Below are 19,246 nucleotides of genomic sequence, written 5' to 3' on the forward strand. Positions count from 1 at the left end.
GGACATGGTCAAGCAGGAGCTAGGAATCAGTAAACTAAATGATCTCAGTTCATTTCCAAGGCAAACCATTCAGTGTCATGGTAATTCAAATCTGTCCTTCAGCCACTAATGCCCAAGAAGCCGAACGGTTCTATGAAGACCTACAACATCTTCTAGAATTAACACCAATAAAGATGTCCTTTTCATCATAGGGGATTGGAATGCGAAAGTAGAAGTCAAGAGATACCTGGAGTAATAGGCAAGTTTGTTCTTGGAGTACAAAATGAAGCAGGACAAAGGCTAACAGTTGTGTCAAGAGAACATGCTGGTCATAGCAAACACCCTTTTCCCATAACACAAGAGATAACTCTACACATGGACGTCACCAGATGATCAATAGTGAAATCAGACTGATTATATTCTTTGCAGCTGAAGATGAAGAAGCTCTATACAGTCAGCAAAAACAAGACCAGGAGCTGACTGTGGCTCAGATCATGAGCTCCTTATTACAAAATTCAGGCTTAAATTGAAGAAAGTAGGGAAAACCACTAGACCATTCAGGTATGACCTAAGTCAGATTCCTTACGATTATACAGTGGAGGCAAGAAATAGTTTCGAGGGATTAGATCTGATAGACAGAGTGCCTGAAGAACAATGGGCAGAGGTTCATAGCATTGCACAAGAGACAGTGATCAAGACCATCCCAAAGAAAAAGAATGCAAGAAGAAAAGTGGTTGAGGAGGCTTCACAAATAGCTGAGAAAAGAAGACAAGCAAAAGGCAAGGGGGAAAGGGAAAGATATACCCAACTGAATGCAGAGTTCCAGGAAATAGCAAGGAGACATAAGAAAGCCTTCTTCAATGAACAATGCAAAGAAATAGAGGAAGACAATAGAATGGGAAAGACTAGAGATCTCTTCAAGAAAATTGGAGATACCAAGGGAACATTTCATGCAAGGATGGGGATGATAAAGGACAGAAACAGTAAGGACCTAACAGAAGCAGATGAGATTAAGAAGAGGTGGCAAGAATGCACAGAACTATACAAAAAGGGTCTTAATGATCTGAATAACCACGATGGTGTGATCACTGAACTAGAGCCAGACATCCTGGAGTGTCCAGTCAAGTGGGCCTTAGGAAGCATTACTATGAATAAAACTAGTGGAGATGATGGAATTTCAGCTGAGCTATTTAAAATCCTAAAGGATGATGCTGTTAAAGTGCTAGACTCAGTATGCCAGCAAATTTGGAAAGCTCAGTAGTGGCCACAGGACTGGAAAAGGTCAGCTTTCATTCTATTCCAAAGAAGGGCAATGCCAAAGAATGTTCAAACTACTGCACAATTGCACTCATTTCGCATACTAGTACGTTTATGCTCTAAATCCTTCAAGCTAGGCTTCAGTAGTATGTGAACTGAGAACTTCAAGATGTACAAGCTGGGTTTAGAAAAGGTAGAGGAATCAGAGATCAAATTGCCAACATCCATTGGATCATAGAAAAAGCGAGGGAATTCCAGAAAAACATCTGCTTCATTGACTACGCTAAAGCCTTTGACTATGTGGATCACAACAATTTGTGGAAGATTCTTCAAGAGATGGGAATACCAGACCACCTGACCTGCCTCCTGAGAAACGTTTATGTGAGTCAAGAAACAGCAGAATTGGACATAGAACAACTGGTTCAAAATTGGAAAAGGAGTATGACAAGGCTGTATATTGTCACTCTGTTTATTTAATTTATATGCAAAGTACATCATGCAAAATGCTGGGGTGGATGAATCACAAGCTGGAATCAAGATTGATGGAAGAAATATCGACAACCTCATATATGGAGATGATAACACTCTAATGGCAGAAAACAAAGAGGAACTAAAGAGCCTCTGAAGAGGGTGAAAGAGGAGAGTGAAAAACCTGGTTTAAAGTTCAACATTCATAAAATTAAGATCATGGTATCCAGTCCCATCACTTCATGGCAAATAGAAGGGGAAAAGGTGGAAACAGTGACAGATTTTATTTTCTTGGGCTCCAAATGACTGTGGATGATGACTGCTGCCATGAAAATAAAAGACACTTGCTCCTTGAAAGGAAAGCTACAACAGATCTAGACAGTGTATTAAAAAGCAGAGACATCACTTTGCTGACAAAGGTCTGTGTACTCAAAGCTATGGTTTTTCCAGTGGTCATGTATGGATATGCGAGTTGGACCATAAAAAAGCCTGAACTTTGAAGAATTGATGCTTTTGAACTGTGGTGTTGGAGAAGACTCTTGAGAGTCCTTTGGACTGCAAGGAGATCAAACCAGTCAATCCTAAAGGAAATCAATCCTGAATACCCATTGGAAGGATTGATGCTGAAGCTGAGGCTTCCATATTTTGGTCACCTGATGCAATTAGCTAACTCATTGGAAAAGACCCTGTGCTGGGAAAGATTGAAGGCAAAAGGAGAAGAGGGCAGCAAAGGATGAAGATTGTTAGATGGCAGCCCCGACTCAATGGACATGAATTTGAGCAAACTCTGGAAGCTAGTGAAGGACAGAGGAGCCTGGTGTGCTGCAGTCCGTGGTGTCACAGAGTCTGACAGGACTAGTGACTGAACAACAACAACACATTTCTGGGTCCTCAGTTTTGTTCCATTGATCTGCATGTCTAATGTCTCATGTAGTCTCAGTTACTATAGCTATAAGAAGTATTGAAATTAGGAGATTGCTTCTACTTATTGTTTTTCAATATTGTTTTAGCTGTTCTAGTTCTTTTGCCTTTGTATATAGATTTTAGGATAATCTATACCTCCACTAATTTTGACTGGAGTTTTTTTTTTGTTTTTTAAAGCTTTTAATTTTGTATTGGGGTACAGCCAGTTAACAATGTTGTGATAGTTTCAGGTGGACAGCAAAGGGACCCAGCCGTACACATACATGTATTCATTCTCCCCGCAAACTCCCCTCCAGTCCAGGCTGCTGTATAACATTGGGCAGAGTTCCATGTGCTGTACAGTAGGTCCTTGTTAGTTATCCATTTGAAATATAGCCGTGTGTACATGTCCATCCCAAACTAACTATCCCTTCCCCGCCAGCAACCATACGTTTGTTCTCTAAATCTGTGACTCTTCTGCTGTTTTGTAAGTTCAGTTGTATCATTTCTTTTTAGATTGCACATATAAAGGATGTCAGATGATGTTTATGCTTCTCTGTCTGATTTACTTCACCCAGCATGAGATGTTGCTGCAAAAGCCATTTTTATTCTTTTTAATGGCTGAGTAATATTCCATTGTATATGTGTATCGCGTGTCTATCCACTCATCTGTTGATGGACATTTAAGCTGCTCCCATGTCTTGGCTGTTGTAAGCAGTGCTGCAGTGAACCTTGGAGTGCATGTATCATGTTTTTCTCTGGATATATGCCCAGGAGTGGGATTGCAGGGTCATATGATAGCTCTATTTTTAGTTTTTTAAGCCACCTCCACAGTGGCTGTACCAATTTATATTCCCATCCACAGTGTAGGAGAGTTCCCTTTACTCCACCCCTCTTGACTGGAGTTTTGATGGCAATCACTTTAGACTCATGTGTTAGTTTAAGGAGAATTGATATCTTTATTATATGTTGGGTCTTCCAGTCCATGAACATAAATACACAGTATGTGTTTCCATTGATTCAGACCTTTTTTTTGATTTCTTTAATCAGATTGTATAGTTTACAGCATACAAGTTCTAATATATTAGGTTGACACAGGTATTTAATTTTGAGTGATTATAAATGACACTATTTTTGGTTTCTGTCTCCTTGCTCATTGATAGTGTATAGAAATATAATTTTTTATATTTACCTTATATCCTGTTACTTTGCTGAATTTATTAGTGATAGGAATTTGGGGGTTTTTTGGTAGATTTCTTGGGGTTTTCTGTGTAGACAATAATGTCATTTGCAAATAAGGCCAGTTTTATTTTACTTTTTTTTCTTTCTGATCTGTGTGTCTTTGTTTCTTTTTCTTAGTACTGGCTAGATTCCCAGCACTATGCTGAAGTAGAGTAGTGAGTGTGGATATCCTTGCCCTGTTCTTTTAGGGTAAAAAGATTCAGTCTTTCACAATAAAGCATGATTTTATCATAGGTTTTTGGATGGATATTCTTTATTAAGTTGAAGAAAGTGTCCTCTATTCCTGTTTTTCTGAGAGTTTCCTTTTTTTTGAATCATGAGTCATTGTTATAGTAGTTTCTTATGATTGCTGTCACAAAGTACCACAAGCTGGGTGGCTTAGGACAACAGCAATTGATCGTCTCATAGTTCTGGAGGCTAGAGGACCAAAATTAAGGTGTCAGCAGGGCAAAGGTCCCTCTGAAACCTGTGGGGAAGTTATTCCTTGCCTCTGCCTAGCTTCGGGTGGTTTGCCAATAATTCCTGGTGTTCTTTGGCTTACAGGCGTCACCCCAGTCTTCCGTTTCACGTAACATGCTCCTTACGTGTCTTCATGTGGGCTTCCATCTGCGTCGGGCTCCATGTTCAGGTTTCCTCTTTCCATAAGGACACGCTCGTTTTGGGTGAGGACCCGCCCTAGTGACTTCGTTTTACGTCTCTTAGGTCTATAAAGGTCCTGTTTCCAAATAAGGTCACAATCTGAGTACTAGAGCTTTGGAGCTCCACAGATATTTTTTGAGGGGGCAGAAATAATTCAACCTATAACAGATGTTGAATTTTGTTGAATGTTTTTTTCCTGTATTGAGTGATATGAATGTGTGATTTTTCTTGTTTAGCCTGGTTAATATGGATTACCTTGACTGATTTTTCAAATATTGAACCAGCCTTGCATTTCTGGACTAAAACCCACTTGGTCATGGTGTATAATTATTTTTACATATTGCTAAATTCTATTTGATCATACTTTGTTATGGATTTTTGCATCTATTTTTCATGAAGGATATTGTTCTTTTGTGGGGTTTTTTTTTTTTGTGTGTGTGATACTATCTTTGGTTTTAATATCATGGTAATACTAGTCTGGCATGCTGCAGTCCATGGGGTTGCGAAGAGTAGGACATGACTGAGCAACTGAACTGAAGACTAGTATAAATGCATTCTATAAAATGAATCAGGAAGTGTTCCCTCCTTTTGGAAAAGACTGTATAGAACTACATTAACTGTTCTTTAAATGTTTGGTAGAATTCTCTAGTAAAACCATCTGAGCTTGGAGGTTTCCTTGTTCTTTTCTTTTTTTGGGGCGGGGGGTGGGGGCGGGGCTGTGGGATCTTAGTTCCCCAACCAGAGATTGAACCTGGGCCCCTGGCACTGAAAGTGCCAAGTCCTAACCCCTGGACTTCCAGGGAATTCCTGAGTTTTTTTTTTTTTTTAAATTATAAGTTCAGTTTCTTTAACATTAATGAGGCTCTTCAAATCAACTATTTCAGACTGGGTGAGTTTTGATAGTTTATAGTTTTTGAGAAAGTGGTATATTTTGTATTAAGTTGTCAAACTTCATGTTTGTATTTATGTGTAGAGTTGTCCTTTATATTCCCTTTTGGTATCTGTGAGGTGTATATTGATATCCCATTTTGTTCCTGATTTTGGCAATTTGTGTCTTCTTTTCAGTCTTACTGGATGTTCATTAATTTTGTCAATCCTTTCAAAGGATCCAGCTCTTTGTTTTATTGATTTAGCCAGAAATTTAAGGAAATCTAAGTAAATGGGAAAGAAGGAGCAGTTAATTCCTGGAGAAGGTTGTATAAAGATAAAAATAATCATAATACATTTTTAGTATTAAAAATTTAAAATTTTCATGGTGTATAACTTGATTCAGCAGCAGTTGGCATTTACATAGTCACATAATAGTGAGAACACTGGAGGGTTTGAGCACAGAATGACCTAGCCAGATTTAATCAATTTATACTAAAAAATCACCTATTGAAGTATCATTGAATTATTACATAAAATGAACCCCTTTTAGGTGTACAGTTTGATGAATTTACTACCGTCACAGTCAAATATAGACCATTTCAGTCACCCCAAAGATTCTCTTGTGCCCTTTCCCTGTTTCGTGGCCCCAGGCAATGACTGATCTGCTTTCCATCAGTTTAGATGAGAGTTATCCTTTTCTAGAGTTTGGTGTGGATGGACTCGTGCCATACGTGCTTCTTTGTGTCTGGCTTCCTCCACTCAGCAGAATGTTATTGAGAATCATCCATGTGGTCACACCATCAGCAATTCTTCCTTTTATTGCTAAGTTGTATTCTGTTGCATGGATGTGCCACCATTAGTTCATCTGTTCACTTAGATTTAGGTTTTAAAGGGACCCTGGGGAAGAGACTCCAAGGGCCTGGAAGCAGAAGACGTGTCTTGGGTGGTACAGGTAAGAGATGCAAATGCCTGTTACTCCGGCTGCAGTGTCATAGGGTGAGCACATCCCTACCTTAGGACCTCAGGCGTCCTCGGCAGGAAGGCTCATCTCCAAGATGCCTGCGGGTTTGCCTTCTCAGTTCATTCGGGCCTCTGCTCAGCTGTCACGCCCTCACCCACGCTTGCCCTCTTGTCCCTCTCCTTGCCTTGTGAATCTTCTTTGCCCTTATGGCCATCGACCTTATACTTCTTTGTATACTTCTTGTCTCCTGCCCCCACCAGAGTGTGAGCTTTGTGATGGCTGTGTCCAGAACGAACGCATTGTATAGATATGTGTGGAGTGACTCGGTGTAGCTCCCCAAGGTCAAGGCCTGTGTCTATTCTCTTTGTCCCTCTGAGCCCAGCACATAGAAACGCAAGAAGTACAAGGTGGTACTGGGTGGCAGGAAAGCAGTTGATGGTTAAGCTCTAAGTTTTAAATTTCCACTAGGATATGCCTGTCAGGGAGCTCCAGGTGTGGTTCCCCAGGTAGAGACAGGACCTTAAAAGTGATGGTCCAGGGTGGACGCAGCAGGCCAAGGGTGTGGCAGTGAGCAATCCCAGGGAGGCCACTGCTATTCTGAGTCTCACACGAGGTCGGTGCCCCTAGCCCCCAGAAGCCTTCTGGCCACGGACCTTTGTGTGCCCTATGACTTCCCTTCCACTGCTGGGACTTCCCTGCATGCTTCTGGAGCAGGCCACCTCTTGGAATGCTTGGCCAGCTGGTAGCAGTGTCCCAGAACAAAGTAGACCATTAACAGCTGTTGACTGATCGGGGCGTAGAGTTACTGTGCTTGTGGCAACAACAGAACTTAATTAAAATCGGCTGGTTTGGCAGTTCCTGAGGTGCTGCCTCGGTTGCTGCAGCTTCTAGGTGGCCACTTCTGTGTTATGCATATCCTGAAATGTGACGTTTGTTTTTGAGTGATGTGTCTGCTCTGGTGGTTGGATGAGAATTGTATAGATTTTCCTCTGAAACTGAATTTCACAAACTGACAAAATAGGCTTGTTATATTTGTATCTCTCAAATCATGAGGGAATAATAATTAGACCTGGAATGGTTTTCAGTGTTTCTGTATTAATAGTAATTTTTAGCTTGATACCCCTGCTGATAATTGGTTCTTGAGATTGGTATATGGAACTGCCTTGCTAAGTGCTAAGTCACTTCAGTCGTGTCCGACTGTGTGACCCTATGGACCATAGCCCGCCAGGCTGCTCTGTCCATGAGCATTTCCCAGACAAGATTGCTGGAGTGGGTTGCCATTTCCTTCTCCAAAGGATCTCCCTGACCCAGGTATTGAACCTGCATCTCTTAAACATCTGTCTCCTGCATTGCCAAGAAAGTTCTTTACCACTAGTGCCACCTGGAAAGCCCTATTCAAATAAAAAGGCAGCTTCCGTCTATGGGGTCGCACAGAGTCGGACACGACTAAAGCGACTTAGCAGCAGCAGCAGCAGTGCTTGGCTAGAGTAGAGTTTTTACACTCACTTTGCTTTGTCGTAGGTTAACAGAAGGCAATGGCAACCCACTCCAGTACTCTTGCCTGGAACATCCCATGGATGGAGGAGCCTGGTAGGCTGCAGTCCATGGGGTCGCTAAGGGTCACACATGACTGAGCGGCTTCACTTTCACTTTTCCTTTCAGGCATTGGAGAAGGAAATGGCAACCCACTCCAGTGTTCTTGCCTGGAGAATCCAGGGACGGGGGAGCCTGGTGGGCTTCCGTCTGTGGGGTCACACAGAGTCGGACACGACTGAAGCAACTTGGCGGCGGCAGCAGCAACAGCAGGGGCAGAATGATTTCACGTGGAGATTTTATCTGGGCTCCCTTGGTTGACTGTGGTAGTTCGCCTTCGCGGAGGGCTCACTCTGCGGGCTCTGTAATGATCGCTTTGCTGTATGAACCTGTTTAAACCCAGCAATAGGTGCTGCTACTCTCCTGTCCTGCAGACGAGACGCCAAGGAACCAGGCCAAAGTTAAGGAGCTCGATCCTTAAAGTTCTCGATCCAAGATTGGAGCCCAGTCTTACTCCAGAACCTGCACTTTTAGCCTCTCTGTTTTAAAATTCTGTTTATTTATTGGCTACATTGGGTCTTCGTTGCTGTACTTGGGCTTTTTTCGGTTGCGGCAAGCAGGGTCTACTCTCTGGGTGTGGCCCAGGGGCTTCTCTTTGCGGTGGCTTCTCTTGTTGCGGAGCACGGGCTCTGGGGTGTGCGGGCTTCAGGTGCTGTGTCGCCTGGGCTTCGTTGCCCTGCAGCATGTGGGATATTCCTGGACTGAACCTGTGTCCCCTGCATTGGCAGGTGGACTCTTAAGCTCTGGACCATCAGGGAAGTCCCTTGACCTCTCTTCCATTTATCAAGCATCTGTTTTGTGTCGTGTCCTGAACAGATGCTGACCAAAGTAGATCCTCACATCAGGTATGATTCATGGTATTGAAGAGGAAACCAAGGTTTATATTAAGAATTTGCCCCAGTTCATTTCTCCTTCCTCCCTCCTCCTTTCTCTTTCCTTCTGTCTCTTTCTCTCACATATATTTACTTAACATGTCTCAGACACTGTTCCCTGAGGTTTCCTTGGCCATGAAGGTAGTTGTCAGAAGAGAGTTGTGGTTCACATCAGGCTTAAATTCCAGTGGAAATACACATACAGTAAACCCGTAAAAAAGTGAATAAATAAGAAAATGCCCTCCCCCCCCAAAAAAAAAGAGGAAAAAGAAAATGTCAGATAGTATTACCAACTAGGGTTCTTGGCCTCCTTAATCTGTAGAAATTGATTAGAGGCCAGACAAGAAATTCAGGCAAGGCTTTACTGGGTCCCCCTCTGCAGCAGCACCAGGAGGGAAAACGAGCACCAAGCTTTCTTGCTAGTTCCCAAGGTGGGCTCAGCTGGGTCCTTACATGGGGTGAGCAGGGGCGTGTCCATGACTCAGGCCAGAGAGGTGGCTTCGGTGGTGAGCCCATGCCTTTGTGCATGGGGCAGGTACAGCACCCTGCTTTTGCTCCCAGTCTTCAGAAGTGGCATTGGGTTTGGGTTTCCCATCTTTTTCGTATCTTGTTGTCAATGATTCTCCCTGACTGCACGCGCACGCAGTTATTTTTAGTCCCTTAGAGTTTCCTTGTATTTTATTGTTGGAGGAGACATTTGTCCAGTTGCGAGCACTGCAGCAAAGGGTCCCAGGCCCAGCCTGTCTCAGTAGGAAGAGGCAAACGTAGGACTAAAATGAGGTGAGGTGATGGAGAGCAGAGGGGCCACTGAAACGGCTCTTAGGGTTCCTCTCCGTGAGGAAGTGGCAGCTGAGATCTGGGTGTAAAGTCAGCCAACCGTGGGAAGACCAGGGAACGAACATGCTAGACAGAGGGACTGCCTACAAATGCCTCAAGGGTGAGTGGGCAGAGAAGAGGTCAGTGGAAAGAGGGTAGATCGTGGTGGCCTTGGCGGGCCCACGTGGGGACTTTGGGTTTTCTCTGTAAGCACAGTGGGAAGGTGCTTGGTGGCCACAGTAATGGGCAGAGAGAGCGGGGTGGGGGGTGGTTTGGGTGGTGAGAGGATGAGGGGGTCCCCCGCTTCCAGTTGCTTCCAGTTTTCTCCTGATGAAGAAGCAAGTTCACAGGATGGGTGTTGGATGGGAGGTGTGGAGGGTTTGAAGAGCGGAGGGGGTGAGGTGTCATCCATTGGAGGGAAGGAAGGAAACTCACTAGGGGCTTATGGAAGGATTGTGGCATGTCCACTGGAGAACAGCGGCTGTGTGTGTTCTCTGGCAGTGGGGGGGTGTGGGGGAAGCAGGAACGTAGCTGGGCAGGCAGACCTGTGGGTGTAACCAGGGTGGGGGGTTTCCAGATCAGGACAGTTGACAGAGGGAGGCCAGTGTGGATTGGGGGCTGCAGGTCTGTAGTCTGTCTCAACCCAGACCTGCACCAGAGTAGCCATCCCTACCCCTTTCTCCTCCTCTTTCCGGAGAAGTGCCCACAGGGGCCTTGGGGCTAAGCAGTGCTGGGCTTCTGTGCCTGCAGGTCCTGGTGAGCGTTCCTGGCAGCATGCCCTCCCTCCCCGCTCCCTGCTCCTGAACCTCCTGTCTTTACTTGGCTCAGGATCCCCTGAGAGAATGGAGAAAGCAGGATGGGGGGTCCCCAAAGTCAGCTGAAGCCTGTGTCAGTCCAGGGGCTGTTGCTGGTCTCATCCAAATCCACTTGGAGAGACCCAGTATGTAAACAGTGAGATGAACACCGCCATGTCTGAGTGATGCCTTTTCTCTTTCTCCCTAGATTTCAGAGAAGGCCTCTGCTCAAGGATTTGCTGGAACCACTGGTGAGATTCCCCAGCTGCCATCTGTTCCCAGGACGTGCCTTTGCAGCTCCCGATTTACCTCTCCCAGCCTCCTTCCAGCTTTGTCCCGCATTGACCCCTCAGTGTGGAAAATATTTTTATTCCTCTAGGATGCCTTCTTTTTTTTTTAAGATTTTTTTTTTTGATGTGGACCATTTTTAAGGTCTTTGTTGAATTTGTTACAACATTGCCTCTGTTCTGTGGTTTGGTCCCTTGGCCATGAGGCATGTGGGATTCTAGCTCCCCAACCGGGGGCTGAAAACGCACTCCCTGCAGTGGCGGGTGAAATCCCAGCCACTGGACCACCAGGGAGGTCCCTGGGATGCTTTGTTGACGAAAGATCATCCAGCACACCCTCCCCTAGAGGGTCTAGAGGCTGAGACCGGGCAGGATGTAGCTTCACCGCCCATCTCATCCTACCTCTGGGGTCTCTTGAGGAGGAGGTGGGGGGCAGCCCTCTGAGACCACCCTGGTGCCTCCAGGACTCCACTTTCTGCCTTCCAGCTTGTCCACAGCTCACTCCTAAAGCTTCTGGTGAGCCCTGTGAGACAGAAAAATCCAAGACAAGCTTCTTTGCAGTTCCCATGGAAATGAGGTGAGCAGAGGTGTAGAGGCCACCAGCAAATGGCAATTGCAAATGTCTGCTCGGTCCCTAGAGGGTGGGGGCAAGGATGGTATGAGGGTGGGGAATCAAGTTTTCAGAACTCCCGCATCAGACCCAAGCACTAAGGCCGTGACCCACCGTGACTTACAAAGTCCATCTCCTTTTCTGTATGGTGATGGCCTGGGACTCTCCCCACCCTGGATGCCCTGAGATCAGAGTGTCCGAGGCACTTGTCTTGTCCCCACCCTGGGGAGGGCCACAGCCCTCTTGTCAAGGTGACTCTCCTGCCCAGCATCCCCAGGACAGGCGGTCAGATTGTTCTGTGTTCACCCCCTTCCCTCTGTTCCCTGCCCTTCGCACAGAGGGTCCTTCTTGGTGCTGCTCCTAAGGGAATGTTTCCGAGACCTGGGCTGGCTGGCCACCATCCCCAGCATCAGCGGGGAGGTGGGGCTGTTGGTGACCAGTACTGTCCCTCAGACCCCCTTCTTCTGGGCCATGCACATCACTGAGGTACGGGCTTATTGGTGGTCCTCTGGGGCTTGGATCCCTCCTCGTGCGGCCCCCCTGGGGTGAGGATCCACAGGGGCCGTACTTTGATCCCTGGTTCGGCCTCACTCTCTCTCCCACCTCGTACCTTGGGTTCCCTTGGGGTGGATCAGTGGTGCTGATGTAACAGGTGATACCTGCCAAGACAGACGTATGATACGGACAGGCAGCGAGGCCTGCGGCGTTTGTACCGTCCACAGACACTGCACCAGAACATGCAGGCCCTGTTCAGCGCCCTGGCCGAGGCGGAGGAGCGGCAGCCCTACCTGCAGGACTCAGCGGTGCGGCGCGGGACGCGCGGTCTGGCCGAATACCACCTGGGCGATTACGGCCCGGCCTGGAACAGGTGTGTGCCGGGCAGGGCTGGAGGCTTGCCTCTCCATCCTGCGGACTCCCATGTCTTTGCAGCTGCTTCTCTCAAGATCATTCCTGTGATCACCTCTCCACCCAAGGCGGGGAACAGCATAGGAAGCTCTTTCTCTTCCTAGCCCAGAGCTTCCAGCCCTCTCCATGAAGAGTGCTCTGTGTGGCACCAGGTGGGACAAACCTCTTCTCCCTCCCTCTGGCCAGGTGCTGGGTGCTGGACCGCGTGGACTCCTGGGTGGTGGTCATGTTCGTGGATTTTGGCCGATCGGCCACCATCCCTGTGCAGTCCCTGCGCACCCTGGACAGTGATGACTTCTGGACCATCCCCCCGCTGACTCAGCCCTTCATGCTGGAGAAAGGTAAGGCGCCCTCCACCCTCCTCCAGAGGACCCAGGGGACGGTAGATGCTGTGCGTTCCTCCGGGCACCTGAGCGGGAATGGCTTCTGCGTAGGGGCAGCCAAGGCCCCTGGGATGCCTTCCCTTTAGGCTCTGTTGTTCTGGTCTCACCCTAGTTTTCAGCATCTGCCCCTTGCCGAGCGTTCTGGAGAATTTGGTTTTCATACCTGGTCTCTCCGAACAATAAGATCTGGGAGGGGACCTCAGGTGCTGCCTGAAGGCTGGGTTCTCTGGGTGGGGAGAGGGGAGGGCAGGCCTCCCACTCTTGCTTCTGCCAGAACTGCTCAGCTGCCATCTATTTCATGTACATTGAGTTTCGCTTAAGATTTCTTCAGAGAGGGATTCTTTGTAGAAGAAAAGTGGTGTTTGAAGACCAATGATAGGGGTTAGAGCAGTGGACACAAGGCTGTTCCCTGATGTGATGTTTATCATTTTATGTTTTTTAACTGAAGTATAATTGATTTACAATATTGTGTTTCAGGTCTACAGCAAAGGGATTCAGTTATTTGCTGCTGCTGTTCAGTTGTCCTGTTTGACTGTTTGTGACCCCCATGGACTGTGGCACGCCAGGTCTCCCTGTCCCACGCCAGCTCCCAGAGTTCACCCCAGTTCATGTCCATTGAGTCAGTGATGCCACATCCGACTGTCTCATCCTCTGTCACCCTCTTCTCCTTTTGCCTTCAGTCTTTCCCAGCATCAGAGTCTTTTCCAATGAGTTGCCTATTGACCAACTCAGGTGGCCAAAGTATCGGAGCTTCCAGCTTCAGCATCAGTCCTTCCAATGAGTATTCAGGTTGACTTCACTTAGGACTGACTGGTTTGATCTCCTTGCTGTCCAGGGGACTTGCAAGAGTCTTCTCTAGACCACAGTTCAAAAGCATCAGTTCTTCGGTATTCACCTTTCTTTATAGCCCAACTCTCACATCCATAGTGGAAAGACCATAGCTTTGACTACGGATCTTTGTTGGCAAAGTGATGTCTTTGCTTTTCAATATGCTATCTAGGTTTGTCCTTTAATATGTTATTTAGCCTTCCTTCCAGGGAGCAAACAACTTTAATTTCATGGCTGCAGTCACCATCTGCAGTGATTTTGGAGCCCAAGACGACGAGAAAATCTGTCACTACTTCCACTTCCTCCACTTTTATTTGCCATGAAGTAATGGGACCAGAAGACTCCCGAGAGTCCCTGGACTGCAAGGAGGTCAACCAGTCCCTTCTGAACGAGATCAGCCCTGGGTGTCCTTTGGAAGGACTGATGCCGAAGCTGAAACTCCAGTACTTTGGCCACCTCATGCGAAGAGTTGACTCATTGGGAAAGACTCTGATGCTGGGAGGGATTGGGGGCAGAAGGAGAAGGGGACGACAGAGGATGAGATGTCTGGATGGCATCGCCAACTTGATGGACGTGAGTGTGAGTGAACTCTGGGAGATCTGGGAGATGGACAGGGAGGCCTGGCGTGCTGCGATTCATGGGGTTGCAAAGAGTCAGACACGACTGAGCGACTGAACTGAACTGAACTGAATGGAACCAGGTGCCATGATCTTAGTTTTTTTAATGTTGAGTTTTAAGCCAGTGTTTTCACTCTCCTCTTTCACCCTTATCAAGAGGCTCTTTAGTTCCTCTTTGCTTTCTGTCATTAGAGTGGTATCATCTGCAAATCTGAGGTTGTTGATATTTCTCCCAGCAATCTGATTCCAGCTTGTAACTCATCCAGCCCAGTGTTTCACATGATGTACTCTGCATATAAGTTAAATAAACGGGGTGACAATATACAGCCTTGTCATACTCCTTTCCCAATTTTGAACCAGTCAGTTGTTCCATACAGGGTTCTAACTGTTGCTTCTTAACCTGCGTACAGGTTTCTCATGAGACAGGTAAGATGGTCTGGTATTCCCGTCTCTTTAAGAATTTTGAAATTTGTTACGATTCACACAGTCAAAGGCTTTTGTGTAGTCAATGAAACTGAAGTAGATGCTTTTCCAAAATTCCCTTGCTTTCTTTGATCCAACGAATGTTGGCAGTTTGTTCTCTGGTTCCTCTGCTTTTTCTAAACCAAGCTTGTATATCTGAAATTTCTCGATTTAAGTACTGCTGAAGCCTTTGAAGGATTTTGAACATAACCTTACTAGCATGGGAAGTGAACGCAATTGTCCAGGAGTTTGAACAGTCTTCAGTGCTGCCCTTCTTTGGAACTGGGATGAAAACTGACTTTTTCCAGTCTTGTGGCCACTGCTGGGTTTTCCAAATTTGCTGACATATGGAGTGCAGCACTTTAACACCATCATCTTTTTGTATTTTAAATATCTCAGCTGGAATTCCATCACTTCTACTAACTTAATTGGCAGTAAGGCTACCTAAAGCCCACTTGACTTCACATTCCAGGATGTCTGGCTCTAGGTGAGTGACCACACCATTGAGGTTATCTGCATCATCAAGACCTTTTTTGTACAGTTCTTCTGTGTATTCAGTTTTATGTGTGTGTGTGTATTTATATATATCTTTAAGTTTCTTTTCCATAAGAGGTTATTACAGGATATTCACTGTAGTTCCCTGTGTGTGCGTGCTCAGTCATTTCAGTAGTGTCTGACTCTTTGAGACCCTGTGGACTGTAGCCTGCCAGGCTCCTCTGTCCGTGAGATTCTCCAGGCAAGAATACCAGAGTGGGTTGCCATGCCCTCCTCCAAGGGATCTCCCTGACCCCAGGGTGAAATCTGTACCTGCCTGTGTCTCCCGCATTGCAGGCAGGTTCTTTACCCACTGAGCCTCCTGGGAACCCCCATAATTCCTTGTGCTATATTTTAAATCCTTCTTGTTTACCTGTTTTACATATAATGGTTCAGTTTAGTCACTCAGTCGTGTCCGACTCTGCGACCCCATGAACCGCAGCACGCCAGCCTCCCTGTCCATCACCAACTCCCGGAGTCCACCCAAACCCATGTCCATCGAGTCGGTGCTGCCATCCAACCATCTCATCCTCTGTCCTCCCCTTCTCCTCCTGCCCTCAATCTTTCCCAGCATCAGGGTCTTTTCCAGTGAGTCAGCTCTTCGCATTTGGTGCTCTATTAATTCCATACTCCTAATTCATCCTTTCCCCACCCCATCGGTAACCATAATTTTGTTTTCTGTGTCTCTAAATCTGTTTCTGTTTTGTAAATATTTTCATTTGTTTTATTTTTTAGACTCCAATTATAAGTGATATCACATAATATTTGGCTTTCTCTATCTGACTTCCCTTAATATGATAATCCCTAGATCCATTCCTGTTGCTGCAGATGGCGTTGTTTTGTTCTTTTTCTGTGGTTTCTTTGTCCACTCCTCTGCTGATGGACACGTAGGTTGCTGTCATGCCTTGGCTATTGTAAATCCTGCTGCTGTGAACTTCAGGGTGCATGTATCTTTTATTTATTTGGCTGTGTTGGGTCTCAATTGTGGCTTGCGGGATCTTTTCAGATGCAGCAGTGAACTCTTAGTAGCAGCATGCAGGAAGGATCTAGTTCCCTGACCGAGGATCAAACCTGGGCCCCCGGCATTGGGAGTGTGATGTCTTAGCCCCTGAACCCCCAGGGAAGTCTCTGGGGCGCATGTATTGTTTTGAGTTGGGAGTTTTTGTTTTTTCTGGATATATGCCCAGGAGTAGGATTGCTGCATCATATGGTAACTCTATTTTTAGTTTTTTAAGGAACCTCCATACTGTTCTCCAGGGCTTCCCAGGTGACTCTGTGGTGAAGAATCTGTCTGCCAAGGCAGCAGACACAAGTTCGATCTCTGGGTGGGGAAGATCCCCTGAAGAAGAAAATGGCAACCTACTCTAGTGTTCTTGCCTGGGAAAATCCCATGGACAGAGGAGTCTGGCAGGCTACAGTCCAGGGGTTCCAAAAGAGTCGGACAGGATCTAACAACTAAACGACAACAATAAATACTGTTCTCCATAGTGGCTGCACCGATTTATATTCCCACCAACAGTACAGGAGGGTTACTTTTTCTCCACACCCTCTCCAGCATTATTTGTGAACTTGGTGAAGATGGCCATTCTGACTGGTGTGAGGTGATAGCTCATTGTGGTTTTGATTTGCATTTCTCTAGTAATTAGCTATGTTGAGCATCTTTTCATGTACCTATTGGCCACCTCTGTGTCTATTCAGGTCTAATGCCCATTTAAAAAATAATTTTATTTATTCGGTTATTTTGGCTGTGCTGAGTCTTCGTTGCTGCGCAAGCTTTTCTCTCGTGCGGCAAGTGGGGGCTGCCCTCTCTGTGCGCCCGCTTCTCACTGTGGTGGCTTCTCTCGTTGTGGAGCGCAGGCTCGAGGGCACATGGTGGTCAGCAGTTGAGCACGTGGGCTCGGTAGCTGCGGTTCCCGGGCTCTAGAGCACCGGCTCAGTAGTTATGCATGAGCTGAGTTGCTCTGCAGCGGGTGGGATCTTCCTGGACCAGGGATGGAAACCGTGTCTCCTGCATTGGCAGGCAGATTCTTTACCACTGAGCCATCAGGGAAGCCCCTAATGCCCATTTTTTATTGGGTTGTTTGTTTTTTTGATGTTGAACTGTATGAACTGTTTGTATATTTTTGAAATTAACCCCTTGTTGGTTGCATCATTTGCCAGTATTTTCTCCAAGTCTGTCTGTTGTCTTTTTGTTTTATGGTTTCTTTTGCTGTGGAAAAGCTTTTAAATTTGATTAGGTTCCATTGGTTTATTTTTGCTTTTATTTCTCTTGCCTTGCGAGACTGATCTAAGAAAATATTGCTATGATTTTTGTTAGAGAATGTTTTGTGTTCTCTTCTAGGAGTTTTATGGTGTAATGTCTATACTTAAGTCTTTAAACCATTTCGAGTTTATTTTTGTACATGATGTGAGGGGTTGTTACTTTAGATCTGGACACCTGTGGGGCCTCAGTTCTGCAACCTTGAAATGGAGAGGCCACTTCTTTGCTCTGGCTCTTCTCAAGACTGGGGTTTAAGTGAGATGTGAAAGGGTGAAAGAATGCTTTAAGGGCCTGAGGAGAAGTGGATGTGAAGAAACACACACACACAAACTAAGATGGAAAAGTGCAGCAAGTGCAGCGCCAAGCCTCCCTGCTAGGCGTATGGGCTTGTGCCCAGCGGTGAGGGGGCACCACCCAGAGGTCGCCTTGGGTCATTGCATGAAGAGGCTCAGCTTGGGGACTCACACAGCAGACAGGGCTGGGGAGCTTCTTGTAGGCTGAACCTGACTGCTCTGGTGTTGGAGGGTAGCCAAGAGTAAGGAGCCCCCTGCCCTCTAAGAGCAGCTCCAAGCCTGTCAGAGGGGCCAGAGTGTGCAGCCCAGATGGGGGGCTGCTCAGCTCTCATGTGGACTGTGGTCCTGAGGCCAGGTGGGCAGGTGTACAATTTTATGGATGGGGAAAGTAAGGCTCAGAAAAATGAAAGGGACTTCTTCATGTTTCATAGTAAGAAAATGGCCTGGGTGAGGGTAGAACTGAGGTCTACCCCTTGATATGAGCCAGTTGCATGCATACAAACAGCCCCAGAGTGTGGGGGGGTGGGAATGGCATGAGCTGAGTAAGGGCAGACTGGATAAAGGCGAATGTCTGACCAGCGCCCTGCCCTGCCTTGTCCCAGCAGGTAGGAATGCTCGCTCGTCATGGTATAAAGGCTCTCTGTCTTTTAACTTACATCTCTCCAGCCAAAACTCAGAGCCGAGTTGAGTGAACCGTTTTCTGTCCCCAGAATTTCCATTAGGAAATGTGCAATCTCAGATACCCGTAATCATTTTAACAAGTATAATGCTTCCTTTTATGTGCTCTCACTTTGCCCTCCCCCTCTCCTCCCTCTTCAGTGCTGATTATCTCACGTTATCCTGGCAGCTGGGAGTGAGCTCTGACTAGCAGAGACTTGTCCGCATGAGTTGGTCTGCAGCCAGAACCCTTTCCTGCAGCCCCAGCCTCTCACTTCCCTCCCTTGCTCCTCCTGCCGGACCAAGAAATACCAAGGTTTTGTTCTTGAATTTTGTTTTGCAGGTATTTTGAGTTCAAATCAGGTTATCCATCGCATCCTCAAAGGGAAAATCACTGGTGCTTTGAACTTGGAGGTAACGGCCCTGTGTCTACTGTTCCTTCCCTCCCACCCCAGGGTCTCAGCTGCAGCCACCCCCTGGCCTCAGCCTGGATGCTGCATATTTATCTGTTATTCCTGTAGAGGAAGCAACCTGAAGTTGTCCAGGGGTTGGGTGGACTGCCTGGGGGGGCGGTCCTTCCTTCCCACTCAGATTTTCTCTTTCTCTTCCAGTCACACATCCTGAAGTTCGAAGAGTTTGAGTGACGTGGCTCCGATCAGCATGTTCCCTCTCCTGTCTAGATTCTACCTACCCTGCCCTTTCACTCTTGAGGCCTTGGGGGTGCCCAGGACTGATTGGATACCCCTTTGCCTTCCCCAGCTCACTTCTCAATGTGTCGTGTGTCTTCACTGCGAACATTTGAACCAAACAGGGAAGCTTCCATGAGGTTGGAAGTCTGATGTAGCCAGTGTATTTTTTCCTTTTTTTTTGTAACCCCAGAGCATAAGTTGCCCTGACAGATTCTGGAGAATGAAGGGGCCCACTGCTTAATTTTCCTGGCATTCCATCATAGAATCAGGTAGGGAGATCTAAACATTGATCTGTTGGTTTGGTGAATAAATTGGCATGCTTCACA

General features: G+C 46.5%; 1 protein-coding gene across 15 annotated transcripts in view; it reads left to right on the top strand.

Moving 5' to 3' along the window:
• The window catches only part of TDRD10 (tudor domain containing 10), a 53,537-nt gene extending 34,291 nt beyond the window's left edge, over nucleotides 1-19,246 (top strand). For 6 of the 15 annotated variants that reach the window (XM_086393001.1, XM_086393005.1, XM_086393004.1 and 3 more), the window contains 7 exons: nucleotides 10,603-10,645; nucleotides 11,168-11,258; nucleotides 11,630-11,777; nucleotides 12,014-12,159; nucleotides 12,384-12,538; nucleotides 18,575-18,645; nucleotides 18,843-19,246. In XM_086393001.1, coding sequence (XP_086249127.1) covers nucleotides 10,603-10,645; nucleotides 11,168-11,258; nucleotides 11,630-11,777; nucleotides 12,014-12,159; nucleotides 12,384-12,538; nucleotides 18,575-18,645; nucleotides 18,843-18,875 — 687 coding nt within the window. In that variant the 3' untranslated portion in view covers nucleotides 18,876-19,246. Of the gene's footprint in view, nucleotides 1-7,840; nucleotides 7,910-10,602; nucleotides 10,646-11,167; nucleotides 11,259-11,629; nucleotides 11,778-12,013; nucleotides 12,160-12,383; nucleotides 12,539-13,057; nucleotides 14,350-18,574; nucleotides 18,646-18,842 lie in introns of those variants that run through there. The other 9 variants (XM_086392999.1, XM_086393003.1, XR_015161072.1 and 6 more) reach the window with 6 other exon arrangements.

Source organism: Bos grunniens, chromosome 3 (assembly GCF_055505025.1).
Source record: "Bos grunniens cultivar Pamir isolate PY7600 chromosome 3, Bosgru_T2T1.0, whole genome shotgun sequence".
Lineage (NCBI taxonomy): Eukaryota > Metazoa > Chordata > Mammalia > Artiodactyla > Bovidae > Bos > Bos grunniens.